Source organism: Nicotiana sylvestris, chromosome 8 (assembly GCF_000393655.2).
Source record: "Nicotiana sylvestris chromosome 8, ASM39365v2, whole genome shotgun sequence".
Classification (NCBI taxonomy): domain Eukaryota; kingdom Viridiplantae; phylum Streptophyta; class Magnoliopsida; order Solanales; family Solanaceae; genus Nicotiana; species Nicotiana sylvestris.
This window is the reverse complement of record NC_091064.1, coordinates 22,897,419-22,912,753: the sequence shown is the minus strand read 5'-3', so window position 1 is coordinate 22,912,753 and position 15,335 is coordinate 22,897,419. Positions and strand designations below refer to the sequence as shown.

General features: G+C 39.7%; 1 protein-coding gene across 1 annotated transcript; it reads right to left on the bottom strand.

Moving 5' to 3' along the window:
• Positions 1-215: 215 nt before the first annotated feature.
• LOC104232532 (cathecol O-methyltransferase 1) lies at positions 216-5,513 on the bottom strand. The gene is made up of 4 exons (XM_009785756.2): positions 4,869-5,513; positions 2,403-2,713; positions 1,028-1,092; positions 216-619 (listed from the first exon to the last, which is right to left on the bottom strand). Exons 1-4 carry the CDS (start codon positions 5,282-5,284, stop codon positions 323-325), a joined length of 1,089 nt encoding a protein of 362 aa, XP_009784058.1. The 5' UTR covers positions 5,285-5,513; the 3' UTR covers positions 216-322.
• Positions 5,514-15,335: the final 9,822 nt, after the last annotated feature.

The window sequence follows — 15,335 nt, the reverse complement described above, 5'->3', positions numbered from 1 at the left end:
TACATAAAGCTCTATACAGTTTTATCTTCTTATTTTCTATCTTTATTATTGTTCTTATCACTGTTGCGCTCGGAGGCTTCATTACCAGAATCTTTATTTCTATTATTTCGTCTTCATATCAAGGCTAAGTGTTGTATATTTCTTCAATCATCCTATTATTTCAGGATCGAATTAATTCACTTGTCTAGAAATCACATATAAATTCAACTGTACTATTTTTCGGGTAAACAAATAGAAATATTATTAAGAATATAAACGTTCAATCTGGACTAAGCTGCAATTCCAGTCTGGATTGCCATAAATGGATACCCAGAGTAGAAATCTACTTGCAGAATTCCATGACCCAAAAGTTACAGACACAACATATTAAGTTAACGCCTTTGAATCCGGCTTCGGTAGCCAAGGCTTGAAACTCTTGTTCAGATCGCTCTTTGCCTCCAGGATTTTGAGCCATCATGATCAAATCACCTTGCGAGATGCCAACCACAGCGGTGTCAGTGTCAGGTTTCACGGGTAGAATGGCCTCAACAACAATCACCTTTCCATTATCTGGTAGAGCCTTGTAGCAGTTCTTTAGCAACTTGAGGTTGTGACTATCACTCCAGTCATGAAGAATCCACTTCATTAAGAAACATAGAAATATTAGTCGTTTTGGCACGTTAGTCCAGCGAATACAAAAAATACTAGGTGACGTCTTTCCATCTGTCTAAAGTCTATGGGCAGAGTTACACGGTATATCATGTGCTGATAGAGGTAGCACGTACCCATTGAAATTGATCGACGTGAGTGCAAGCAAGCTCGGACACCACCATCATAAAATAAAAGTTATTTTTCCGGTTCCAAATTAATAAAATTAGATTATTTTGTATGTTTTGCAACTTCTATTTATTATTGCCTCTACTTCCAAATATTAGTTATTTTGACAAACTGAAATTCTTTTAAAATTATTTGAAATTTCAGAAAAACAAGAAGTCATTTATTACTTTTTCTGCTAAGCTTATTCGACTCATCAAAGATTTGGACATACCTTCATAAAAATAGCATCTCCTTCTGGAACACTTTCAAACATGTCTCCTCCAACATGTTCCACCCCTGCAATATTATGAAATCGAGTTTAATTTAAATAATTGGTAGTGCACATATAAGCAAATCATATATCACAATTTGAAGAGCTCAACCATTTTGTTCACGAGGTTTAGCAAATTATATATAAACATGTATATATTGCGAGATCATCGACATAGATTTGACATGAAGACTGTATTACAAGAGTAATCTAAAAATAAGTTAGAATTTGACATGAAGATTGTATTACAAGAGTAATCTAAAAATAAGTTAGAATTTGACATGAAGATTGTATGTAACGAAAAATGAGTAGTGATATTTAAGGGGACATTGCAAAATAGTCAAGAGTATCTAAATTGTCAAGACCCTTTAAAAAGTTTTACACAACTCATGTCGTACAAATATAAGCCAACACCCTTTAGCAAGTCTAACAAAATTTTAGAATTCAAAAGTAGGTTTTATATAATATAATTCACAAGTGCAAGAACGAGCTTAAATAAATTGACTCTGATGTCACGTGCAAGACTCTACAACTCAAAATCATAAAGCAATAGGTGGCAGCTACGTGCACAAAGCATCCCGCATTCACAAGGTTAGAGGCATGTGATCTGAAGAGGCATCGGAAAAATTTACTAAATATATATTTGTGAATAAAATAAATCCAAATATTAATACCTATACAAGGAATAACACCACTTAACATAAAAAGTGGCTTTGGCTTGCTGGTTCAGCGCTTCAAATTTATCAAAGAGGACATAATATCGATTTCAATAGGACACTTTTATTTTTATAAATTTGGTTTTTCTTCTTGAAAAATATTGTAGCGAACATGGATTTAACCTTACTCCTTGTCCAAAATGGAAAAATTAAACCATTTGAGCTGGCACATAATTATTGACAATAAGCAATTTAAAACCATTGTAGAACTGGTTATTCGAACAACCTTTAAACCTTAAATTTGAAAAAACTAGAGTCATAATAGTGTACTTGAATTGTGTTCTTTATATAAAATGTTATTATAGTGATTTATTTCTTTGTTAACAACTTTAAATATCGACACCGCTTATGAAAAATTCAGCGTTCACACAGGATTCGAGGAAGGGTCACAGCCCAAAAGGCGTATATAGACACCCTACCGTGATGCAAATATTAATGGCTGATTCCATAACCTGAATCCCGTGACTTACAAGTTACACGAAGATAACTTTACTGTTACTTTAGGGCTCACTTTTTTGACGGAGTTCAAAACCTTAATAAACGTTTTTTAGAATAAATATAACCCGACCACTCGATGATCAAAGTAAATAATAAATAACAAAACAAGAACGAGAGAGTACCAGGATAGGAAGGGGCATGTTGAACAACATGTGGCAAATCAAAATTAGTGCCCTTAATTGTGGGGTATTTAGATGTAATCATCTTGAGGTTAACTCCAAGACCACCTCCAACATCAACCAAAGCTTTAAGGTTGTCAAAACCTTTGTAATTTTCAAGTACTTTTTTCATGACTATAGTTGTCTGATTGATCATTGCCTTGTTGAAAACGTCATTGAATTTGGGGTCCGATTTTGGATATTCAAATGCATGTACACCGTGTACCCTGTCAAATGGAACTCCTCCTTCAAGAACTGCATCTTTTAATTCAAACCTGTAATTCAAAATTAGAAAGAGAGTCAGATATGATCTATCAATATAGTAAGTACTCCTTCGTCTTTAACTAGAGCTTTGGATTCGAACATTAGTTATAGAGTCGTCTTTGTTGGGAGCGCTGCCCCCTTTCCCCAACAATGTGGAATTTACGGTGAATCTGAATTTAGTCGGGCCCTAATATGAGTACCAATGAGAAACCAAAAAAAAAAAAAAAAGATATGAACTATTTGTTGTGCCCCTTTTGCATTAAAAACAAGTTTATAGGACATTAGAGAATAAAAATTAAAAACAATAATACCAACATCTACTAGCTAGCTAGATGCATTTAGTATGCAGATTTCCTCAATTCTACCTACGATTATGCTAAATTAAGGTCCATTTAAGAATCTAATTTATCTAAATCGTTTACAAGTAGTAAGTTATTTAATAAAATGAGGTAAAAACAAATTAGTTAAGTTGAGAGAAAAAATTATTATTAGCTTTTGAGATATAGATGCATTTCATTATTCTGGTGCCGTAACTTAAAATTGTTTTTTAGCATTCATCTTGAATTTAATCTAGTCAAATAATGATTTCCATTGACCCGAATAGTTTAGCTGTTTTACATACGTAACTTCACCCATAGCGTAAGACATTATAAAATTTCTGTTAGATGGCAAGTAAATGGACCATATATGAATTTTGCGTTGTTTTCTAAAGGTAATTTACCCTAACCATCCAGCAATATTTGAAATTACATTGTACCCCTTGGCTCTGATAATTGGGTGGATGTAGCATGTAGGGTTAAAAAATTCTTAGGGAAGTATATTTTATCGTTTAGCCAATTGATGCAGGACATCCAATTAGCCTGACTCCTCTAATTTGAGCTAATTGGTATTATAAACTAATGGTACAGCAAGAAAAAATTCAATTGTGTCATTTTCTGCGTAATGAGCAACATCTTTTTTTTCTTTCTATTTTATAAATCAAAATTAAAAAAAAAAGGAATTAAAGTATAAAAGGCATGAATATATCGCAAATTATACTCAATCACGCCTTCCTTGTCATCTATCTGTTTATTGTTTTAATTTGACACACATTAAAATCATTTGATGATATTAATCATAAGTGTTATTTGACTAAATAAATTTATCTTTTCCTTAATTCAATAATTAATGAAAATGTGCATTCTTAGAGTAATAAAGTTGGAACTGAAAATTAGCAATACCTAATTTTCCTAAAAAGACAAATATTTTGTAAATGAAAAAAAAATGAGAAATAGCCAGATTTACAGCTAGTAATTTAAAAATAGTCACTATTTAAAAAATAATCAAATTTTTAGCCACATTTTCATGTAAAGATATAATCTGAACAAAAACATCCTTAAAAATCCAGCATATGCTGGAGTTCGAATTTTTTACGTATAAAATTCCAGTAAAATATGCTGGAATTTTATAATGTGCTATAATTCCAACATAATATGCGGGAAGTTTAAATGGAGATGCTGAATTTCGAATTTTTTACATATGAGATTACAGTATAATATATTGGAATTTCATAGTGTACTGGAATTCTAACATAATATGCGGGAAGTTTAGATTGAGGAGCTCCATAATCGAGCATATTATGCTGGAATTTTTCGTGTTGGAGTTCCAACATAATTTTATAAGTAGGAGCTCCATAATACAACATATTATGCTGGAACTTTTCATGTTTCAGCAAAACAGTGGCTATTTTTTAATGACTTTGCAAACGCTGGCTATTTTTCTATTACTAATCCGAAAACAAGCTAGGCCATGCTATTTTCACAAAATTTTGAGGGATCTTTATAAGAATAGCCAATCATATTCATTATTTACTTTTTTAACTAGTGTACATGGACTATATACTTATTATATACAGTTATATACATATTATACTTGAATTATTTATATATTATATATTCTTCGGCCATTTTAAGTTTAAGCGGTTTGACGGCTGCTATTTAGGTTAATTTTCTTTTTTTTTTAATTAAAGTGACCGATAAAAGGATAAGATGGATAATAATAACACTACCACATACGACTAACATAATCGACAAGTAATAAACTAACTCAAGAATCTTGTCTTGTGAAAAAGGCAACCAGCCAATACTGCTAGTGGAAAAAAAGAATAAACAGTAGGACAAAACTTACCAGCTGTTAATGAAAACTTTATCTTGTAGCAAAGCCAAAAGTGGCCCCATTGATGCACCATCTTCATCTCTAACAAAGAATTTTCCCACTTGTGACAAACCATACACTCTTTTCGATCCACCATTTTCTTCCTCAACAATGGAACAAGTAAACAATGAGTAACTAGCCAAGACATAAAGCATCCTATCTAACATGGTAGCAGCAATAGGATTCTTGCAGTTTGGCATTTGAGAAACAATTTGAGAAGCAGAAAGTTTAGTGTCATTAGCTTTTGCTAATATCTCAAAAACTTCCAATTGTATTGTTGAATGCAATACAAAGGGGAGGACTGAAGATGATAATAGCTGCATGGCATATGTGCAATTACGTTCTTCTTCTGATTGTGTTGGTATTTGGCTTTTGGTTGAGGATTCCATAGCTGAAAATCTAGAGACAAGTAGTCTTTTCCTTTTAGAGTGTTTTTGTTAGGCTTCAAAATCATGTACAGTGGAGTTGGTGCTTTTTATAAGTGTTAGTTGTGACTTTGGTTAAGAATTGTCATAATTGGTTTCTTGGTGGGAATATTGGTTGAAGTCTGGCTGGTTCTCTTTAGTTTATTATTCGATTGCACAGTAGCATGTTGGACATGTTTGATGGTTGAAATTTGTCTAGTTTTTTTTTTTAACTAGATAGTTATAATATGACAAAAATAGTTACATCATTGTTTGGGAGTTGCAGCTCCCTATTGTTGCGTTAACATTGTCTTGCATTAAAGAGGGTTCACCCTGATTTTACGTACAAAAACAGTTTCTAGGATGTCTTCTCACAGTGTCTTGTTTACAAACACCGGAGGAACTGTCAAAATTTTTGTCCTAGCAAAAGCCTTTTACCCTGCTCCTTCCTTTGCGAGGAGGTCCGCCACCTAATTTTGTTCTCCAAAATCATGCCCTAATGCTGAGTTCCCAGCTGCCCCATCAATGACCTGCAGTCAAAGATAATAGAGTTATAATGCAGGTTTCCCTCATTTAGCATTCTTACAACCTGTTCAGAGTCGGTGCATATTTGTAGAGGTGTGAGTTTGTTTTCGAGGGCTAGTGTAAGCCCCTGCCATAGAGCTTGGAGTTCAGCCTCTAGGCCGGTAGTATGTGATAAGCCTCTCATATATCCTAGTACCCATTCACCCCGACTATTCCTAATGATACCCCTTATTCCTCCTAGTCTTGATTTTGGGCAAGAAGCCCCATCAGTGTTAAGCTTGTATAAGCCAGCAGAAGGTGGCTCTCAATTGATGTGAATTTCAGTTGTTTCACCTTTATCCCTGTGTTGCACCACCACATGGTAGTATTCTGTGGCTCTAGAATTGGTTTGTTTAACAGGGGCAAAGTTCTCTTTCTTCTCAAAAAGTTTGTTGTTTCTTGTGAGCCATAGGCTCCAAAAACAGAATGGTAGAAGGGATTTCCAGTTGATAGCATTGTTAAACTGCTATTTCTTGACCTTGTGCCATGTATCCTCCCAATGGATTATTGAGAATATAAGGTGTGGATGGGAGGTCTTGTCAGTATACTCCATAGTTATGGACTGCTAGAATGCTCTTGCATTTGAGCATTCAAAGAAGATATGATTGATGTCTTCCACTCCAGGAGCAGAAATGACATATTGGGCTAACATTTAAGCATATGATGTTTAAGTGCTTAGTAGTGGGGAGTCTGTTATGTTGCATCATCAGGTGAAGAATTTAATTTTATTTGGACCCTTAGCTTCCAAATCCAGCTGAAGGTATCATCATGGTTGGAGTTGGAGTTTATCTCAGAGCTAATTAGGTTGTAGATAGATTTGGAGCTGAAAAGCCCATTACCATTGAGGTTCCAGATGAGCTTATCCTCAGAGTTGGTAGAAATAGGGATAAATGTGGATTGAATAACACACTTAATGTACTTGGGAGTGGGGTAATGGATAGCATCAAAGTTCCATTCATCATTGCTGAGGATGTAGCTGATCTTAATGGCCAAGTTAGAGTTATGCCAAGGCCCCTGGAGGATTGTGTTGAGGGCTTGCATATTGGGGATCCAATTGTCAATAAGAAAGTTGACTCTAGAGACCTTAATACAGACCTTCCATCATTCCTGAATACACTGCCAAGTCCTAGTTTTAGGTTTTGTTCTAGGATAGTTACCACTACAGTGCTTCCCAATCAGTACTCTAGCCCACAGGGTGTCCGTGTTCCTGTAGAGTCTTCAAGCTAGACTAGTCAGGCTAGCTTTATTTTTATGTGTTCTTGTTGAAGGCCCAGACCCCCACTGTTCTTAGGCTTAGTAATAGTATCATATTTAATCATGTGCAACTTTTTTTTCCAACAGTTGTTCCCCATATAAAGTTCCTTTAAATTTTATCAATCTGGTTGGTGATATTTACTGGTAGCTTTATATAGCTCATCTCATGGCTGGGAATGCTCCCCAGGCTAGATTTTTCCAAAGTTGTACGGCCGGCCATGTTTAACATTTCAGTTTTCCAGCCAGCTAGCCTAGTGATCATACTGTCAATAATAAATTGAAAATCTCTATTGGTAGGACTTTTATGGAAGATGGGGAAGCCTAGGTATTTACTAAAATCTCCGCTTTTCCTAATTCCTAGCGTTGAGCTGCATGTATTGGTCCAATCCTTATGACAGTTGATTGAAAAAATAACCTTTGATTATTGAAAGTTGACCTTTTGGCCGGATTCACTATTAAACTCCTCTAAGGTAGCCAGGATTGCTTCATAGCTCTTTTTATTGGCTCTACCAAATAGGCTGAGATCATCAGCAAAGAACAGGTGAGAGATATTGGAAGCCAGTTCTTTCTTAGGATTGCCTGGTCAATATTCCTTGATAGCCTTTCCATGCAGATAATGAATAGGTAGGGGAGGTTGGGTCTCTCTGCCTGATACCTCTGGTAGAGTTGAAAGGCTCAGTTTGGCTCCCATTGACCAGGATGGATATGGAGCTAGTAGAGATGCAAGAGGGGATCAGGTTGATCAATTTAGGTGAGAACTTGAAGAATCTGTGGGAATCCCTGATGAAAGACCACTCAAGTCTGTCAAAGGCTTTTTCTAAGTCTATCTTGAGGATCATGTTGGCATTTTTCCCTTTCAATTTAGAAATGGGTGATGTATTCCTGAACAATTATGGCATTGTCAACAACCCTTCTGTTAGAGAGGGAACTAGCCTGAGATGGCCAATTAATGGTCTGAAGGAAGGGTTTGATCCTATTTACTACTCCATTTGTTCCAGTTTATGTGAACCTATTTCCTTTTTGGTTTGTTCCAAAAAGAATGACCCTTTTTTAAATTTGATAACAATTTAGCTTAAACTTTCAATTCTACCCTTAATGAAAAGCTTTTATAATCACACAAATACTCTGGGTCCTTTTTTGACTTGTTTAGGACTACAAATTCCAAAAGTCTTTATGTTTTCTTAAGTTCTGTGCCCAGTCAAATAGGTTCACATAAATTAGAACGAAGAGAGTATTATTTTAATGACAAGTTTGTACATAGTGTTGCACAGTCCAATAGGTCCAAAGTTCTTTAGCAAAGTAGCATTCTGGCATTTAGGAATCAAACACAGGAGGGTCTTATTAACTTCAGGGGGCATGGTTGAGGTGTTGAACACCTTCTGGCAAAATTGTTTAAAATGGGTAGAGAGGATGGACCAGTATTTTTGGTAGAAGAAAGGGTATATCCCATCAGGCCTAGGAGTCTTAAGAGGCTTGAGAAAGTTCATGGCTTTCTTGATTTTAGAGTACCTAGGGGGTTGGTCAACGGACACCCTCATGCTATCAGTAAGGACTAGTGGGTTGCCCTCACTGTAACATCTCTTATAGGTGGATGAGGTATCGGATGTGGTAAAAATGTTATTAAAGTAGTCCCCGGTAGTCTCCTTGATGAGTTTAGGATCTTTGATCTAGTTACCTACCTCATCTGTTAAACTAAGAATCATGTTTCTCCTCCTTCTATTGAGGGTGGTTGTGTAGAAGAACTTAGTGTTAGAATCTCTATCATATAACCAGCTGACTCTAGCTTTCATCTTCCAAAAATCCTCTTCGTTTTTAGGATAGCTAAGAATTCATCTTGGAGATTAGCTTCTAGGTTTTGAAGGAAGGTGATGAAAGGGTAGGCATTAGATTTTCGAATGCTATTCAGCCTAGCCAGAATGAGCTTCTTCTTGGAAGATGTTGCCAAACACAAGCCTATTCCTGGTGGTCACATTGGCCTTAAAAATGATGGTGTCTCCCAACATATCATCAGTAGAGTTGAAGCTATTTTGAATGATGGTGGGGAAGTCAGGGTGGACACAACACATAGACTCTAGACTAAAGGGCCTACTATGATCACTGTGTTGTTGACTAGTTATGCTTAGGAGTAGAGAACAGTGGTTAGAGTGGATCCTGTGGAGGTAGGTAACAAAGGATTCTGGGTATGACTCAATACAGTCATCAGTGGCAAAGCACTTGTTCAGCCTTTCTAGGATAAGGTCTTGCTTGTTAGTGTATCTTTTATTAGACCAAGTATACTTTGAGCCCTTGAAACCTAGGTCAACTAGTCTACATTGATTCAAATAACTCCAAAAATGATTGTTTCCACTATTGCTAATGTTGTTGCCCCCAAATTTGTCCCTGGCTTTTAGGACTTCATTGAAGTCACCTCCTACAAGTCAGCTACCTTTATAAACAGAGGCCATGTCCTCAAGGGAATGCCATAAACTATATCTATCATTTGAGTGGCTACTAGCATAAATAGCAGAGAAAAGTCGTTTAGAATTATTAGGAGTTACCTTCACCATGACATGCACACCCTGGGGTGTTGTACAAACCTCTTCAAACTTCACTAGGTCATCCTTCCACATGACTATTATTCCTCCAGATTGCCCAATGGTAGGGGATTGGAATGGAGTTGTGAATTGTAGCTCAGTAGTCAATGGCATATGGTCAGCCATAAGGAGAACAAGAACAACAGGCTTGTGCAGCTTTACCATGGAGGCATAGTGTCTGCGGAATACAACATTGTTGGCTCCTCTTGCATTCCATATTATGAAGCTCATCAGTAAAGGGTTTTGAGATGGGGCTTTCCTTTTGAGGGCCTTCCCCTTTCCCAAATGGGTCGTTTTCACTCTTCCCAATACAGGGCTTATTGCTATTACCGAGTTCCCTAAGCTTGGAGATGAAGGAACTTGGAGATTTAGTTTGCATCTTACTAACTTTATGGGGTAGAGTGCAATAAGCGTTTCACTGAACAACTCTTTGAACTCGATCACCTGGGCTTCTTGCATGAGGAGGACTATTGTTTTTGGGACTCTTAGTTTTCCCAAGATGTTTTCTAGGCCTGCATTGGACTCTTTGAGGTATCTAGGGTTTGGTTCTTCTCCTTGATTAGTTGATCCATGGTTATGGACTGGTTTGGTGGTGGGGGTAGGCTGGTTCACCTGTGGCCACATAGTGAAGGCCAGAGATGGAAAAGGAATGTTCAGGTCCATCAGTGGAAAAAATGCATCATTTGACAGAGTTGCCCCATCAGAGTGTTGAGCTCCTCCATAGATAGGGTTGTTGTGTGCCCATGTATTAGGCATGAAGGAGGGCGGATAGCTAAAGTTGGTGGCTGAAGTTGTTCAAACCCGTGTGGAGGAGGTTTTAATGAGAAACCGCAGAAGCGGTTGGTTGGCCCGCAAATGCGGTACCGTAGGTGGGGTAAAGGGGTCGCAGATGCGAAAACCCCTGGGCAGAATGTATATATGTCTCTTCTTCGCTATTTTTAAAGGGTTTAACCATTTTTAACTTCGGACTTACAGTTTTTGGGCGATTTTGAAGAGAGATTTCAAGGGAACTTCGATAAGGTAAGGATTTTGGACATAAAACACACTTGTATGGTGGTATTTCATGAATTAGGACTGAAATTTAAGGAATTAATGGACTAAAAATGGAGGTTTAGAGCTTGAGTTTAAGAGGGCTTAAATTAAGGATTTGAGGGGTCAATTGAACTCCGATTCTGGTGTTTTTGATATATATGAACTCGTGGGGAGATAAGGAATCTAATGATGTAAAAATTTCTAAGTTTCGAGAAGTGGGCCTGGGGCTCGGGTTTTGCCAATTTCGAGATTTTTGACATTTTTCGATTGTTTTCGCTTGGGCTTTGTTCCCTTAGCATATTGTGACGTATTCATTCTGGTTTTGGTCAGATTCGACGCACGAGGAGGCTGATTTGAGAGGCAAGGGCATAGTGAGCTAGAGCTTTAGCCGGTTCGAGGTGAGTAATAAATGTAAATGATGTCCTGAGGGTTTGAAACCCCGGATTTGCACATCGTAGTGCTATATTGAGGTGAGACACATGCTTGATGATGAGCGTGGGGTCGTTTACTATTGGGGATTGTGACTTGGTCCGTCCTGAGTGACGCTTTTACCGCGTATTTGATTAAAGCTTATTTGTTATCCTCATTATTTGGATTGATTCCCATATTTGGGCTTCGTGCCAACTATTTGAACCCTCCGGGAAGTTTTATCACTATTTCCTCACTGTTTAGACTTACTACTTGAATTCAGTCATACCGTTTTCCATTATTTTACAACTCAGCCACTTTTACTCGGTTTTTGAAACTAAAAAGATATATTAAATGATGTTTTGGGCTGAGAATTACTATTTTACTAAATGCCCGAGAGGCTTATATGATTTTTGGACTAAGTATGGCCAAGGGCCAGATGTGAGGATACTATGGGATCGGGCTGCGCGCCGCAGCAGTATTATGTTGATATTGCTATGAGGCTGAGGGCCTAGTTAATGCCACAAGATGGCTTGATACTGCGCTTGGACCGTAAGGGCCCCTCCCGGAGTCTACACACCCCCAGTGAGCACCGTCGATGATAAATATATGGATCGGGCTGCACGCCGCAGAGGGTACTATAGGGTACTATGTGTTGATTTCCATTATATGTCTGTCACTTAACTGCTTATTTGTTGTAGCATCTCCATATTTTGTTTCCATTGGTTTATTGCTTTCATATTACTTGTTTAAACTGCCGCATTATAGATTACTCTGTGATTTTCGTGATTTCTTATTCTCAGTCATTATTTATGCTTATTACTCACTGGGTTGGAGTACTCACATTAATCCCTGCACCTTGCGTGCAGATCCAAGTGTTCCAGAGGCTGAGTGAGGATATTCAGTCGATCAGTTCATATCCGGGAGCATCGAGGTAGCTGCACGGTGTCCGCAGCCCAGATCTCTCCCTTATATCCTTTCGTTTTATCCGCATTTCCTAAACTGATTATGTATTAGGTTGTTAAACTTGTGCTAGAGGCTCGAGACTTGTGACACCAGATCTATATGGGTTATGTAGTGGTATTATCATTTGAATTTCCGCATATTTGACTCGTTGTCCTAAACTTTTATTATGATAAATTGGCAATTTAACTGTGTTAGCTAATAATGAATTGTATAAGAAATGGGTCGAGGTTGTTAGTTGGTCAGGCTTGCCTAGCAGTGTATTGGGTGCCATCACGATCGGGGTTGGGGTCGTGACAAGTTGGTATCAGAGCCTAGGTTACATAGGTCTCGCAAGTCATGAGCCGGTTTTATAGAGTCTCGCAGATCGGTATGGAGACGTCTATATTTATCCTCGAGAGGCTGCACAACCTTTAGGAAAGACTTTATATCCTTGAAATTCTGTCGTGCGACTTTGTTGATTCGAGAACTAAACTTTTGTCATTCTATTCTCTCACAGATGGTGAGGACGCGAGCTACCGGACGAGGTGGACGACCACCAGTGCCACCCACTAGGGCCACCAGAGGCCGTGGACATGGTCGTGGACGTGGCAGAGACAAAGCAGTGAGGGAAGCACTTGTTGATCCACCAACTGCCCCAGCTTCGGATTAGGCTCTAGCAGCACCAGTTCAGGCGCCAGCTGTGCCCATCGTGCTTCCGGGTCTTCAGGAGGCCTTGGCACAGATCTTATCGGTTTGCACTGGCCTGGCTCAGGAAGTTTCAGCCACTACTGAAGCAGCTACTTCACAGGCCGGGGGAGGCAATCAGACCCCTGCTGCATACCTGAGCAGGTAGTGCAGGGACTACAGACGCCGGGGGCACCTCCAGCTCAGCCGGTTGCGCCAGTTCAGGAGTTCGTAGTACCAACCATGCCGGATGATGAGCAGCGTCATCATGAGAGGTTTGGTAGGCTCTAGCCTCCATCGTTCAGTGGCGCTGAGGGCGAGGATGCCCAGGGTTTTCTTGACAAGTGTCAGCGGATGCTCCGTACAACAGGGATTCTTGAGTCTAGTGGTGTGGCATTTACCACCTTTCAATTCTCGGGAGCTGCCTTTACTTGGTATGAGGATTTTGAGAGGCGTAGGCCTGTCGGTGCAACACTTCTTTCATGGCAACAGTTCTCCACTCTCTTCTTGGAGAAGTATGTCCCGCAGAAAGGAGCTACGTAGGCAATTTGAGTGGTTGACACAGGGGAATATGACCGTGACCCAGTATGAGATGAGGTTTTATGAGTTGGCTCGTCATGCCATTTGGATGATTCCATTAGATCGTGAGAGGATCAGGAGATTTGTGGATGGCCTTAACTACCATCTCCGTATTCAAATGACTAGAGAGAGTATTGGGTGCTACGTTCGAGGAGGTGGTTGATATTGCTCGTGAGATTAAGACGGTTCGCCGTCGGGAGCGAGAGGAGAGGGAGGCCAAGAGGCCTCGAGGATCGGGCAGTTACAGTGGTGTTCCTTCGAGGGGCCAGTTCCAGTATGGTAGAGGTCGTTCTTTCAGGCCTGCTCAGTCGGCCCGTCCAGAGTATCGTGGGGCATCTTCAGGTCGTGGTCATCATGGGTCTCAGCAGGGCCAGCCTTCATTCAGTGCCCTCCTAGATTAGAGTTCATCTCATGCCCCATTAGCTCAGGGTTCTTCTACGCCGAGTGTATTTGCTAGTCACTCCGGTGCGAGGGGCTCCCTTCAGTCCCCATCTCCAGCACTGGGTAGTTGTTATGAGTGCGGAGAGTTTGGACATATGAGGAGGCAGTGCCCTCGACTTTGTGATGGTCAGTCTCAGCAGAGGGGTCAGCCCTCGACTTCTGCTCCAGTTACTTCACCACCCGCCCAGCCAGCTAGGGGTGGAGGTCAGGCAGCCAGGAGTCGCCCTAGAGGGGGAGGTCGATCAGGCGATGGTCAGGCTCGTTTCTATGCTATTCCAGGCAGGAATGCTTCAAATGCTATCATTACAGGTATTGTTTCAGTCTGCCACAAAGATGCCTCTGTATTATTTAATCCCGGTTCCACCTATTCTTATGTTTCCTCATATTTTGCTCATTATTTGGGTACGCCCCAGGAGTTTCTTGCTTTACTTGTTCATGTGTCTACCCCGGTGGGTGATAATGTTGTTGTGGATCGTGTGTACCGGTCATGTGTTGTGACTATTGGGGATTTGGAGACCCGAGTTGATCTATTGTTATTGAGCATGGTGGACTTTGATGTTATTTTAGGCATGGATTGGTTATCTCCATGTCATGCTATTCTAGACTGTCATGCTAAGACAGTCACTTTGGCTATGCTGGGTGTACCGCAGATCGAGTGGCGTGGCGTGAATGATTCTGCTCCTAGTAGAGTGATCTCTTTTTTGGAGGCCCAGCGTATGGTTGGGAAGGGTTGCCTTTCATATCTAGCGTTTGTGAGGGATGTTGGAGCTGAGACTCCTAGTATTGATTCTGTTTCTGTTGTGAGGGATTTTCCCGATGTGTTTTCTGCAGACCTGCCAGGCATGCCACCAGACAAGGATATTGATTTTGGTATTGACCTGGTGCCGGGCACTCAGCCCATTTCTATTCCGCCGTATCGTATGGCACTAGCAGAGTTGAAAGAATTGAAGGAACAGCTTCAAGAACTCCTAGATAAGGGGTTCATTCGGCTTAGTGTGTCACTGTGGGGTGCGCCGGTTCTGTTTGTGAAGAAGAAGGATGGCACAATGAGAATGTGCATTGATTACAGGCAATTGAACAAGGTAACAATTAAGAACAAGTATCATTTGCCTCGCATTGACGATTTATTTGACCAGCTTCAGTGAGCGAGGGTGTTCTCTAAGATTGATCTCCGTTCGGGCTATCACTAGTTGAAGATCAGGGATTCAGATATTCTTAAGACTGCTTTCAGGACTAGATATGGTTACTATGAGTTTCTTGTCATGTCTTTCGGGCTGACCAATGCCCCAGCAGCGTTCATGCATTTGATGAATAGTGTATTTCAACCTTATCTGGATTCGTTCGTTATTATATTCATTGATGATATTCTGGTGTACTCGCGTAGTCAGGAGGAGCACGCGGAGCATTTGCAAGTTGTATTGCAGAGATTAAGGGAGGAGAAACTTTATGCAAAATTCTCCAAGTGTGAGTTTTGGCTCAGTTTAGTGGCTTTCTTGGGACACGTGGTGTCCAGCGAGGGTATTCAGGTTGATCCGAAGAAGATAGAGGCGGTTCAG

Excerpts from the sequence above, each read along its gene's own strand:
- LOC104232532 (XM_009785756.2), bottom strand. The coding sequence starts at position 5,284 with ATGGAATCCTCAACCAAAAGCCAAATACCAACACAATCAGAAGAAGAA. Across the intron at positions 2,714-4,868 it reads AAAGTTTTCATTAACAGCTG|GTTTGAATTAAAAGATGCAG; the intron begins GTAAGTTTTGTC and ends TTTGAATTACAG. Across the intron at positions 620-1,027 it reads GAGATGCTATTTTTATGAAG|TGGATTCTTCATGACTGGAG; the intron begins GTATGTCCAAAT and ends TTCTTAATGAAG.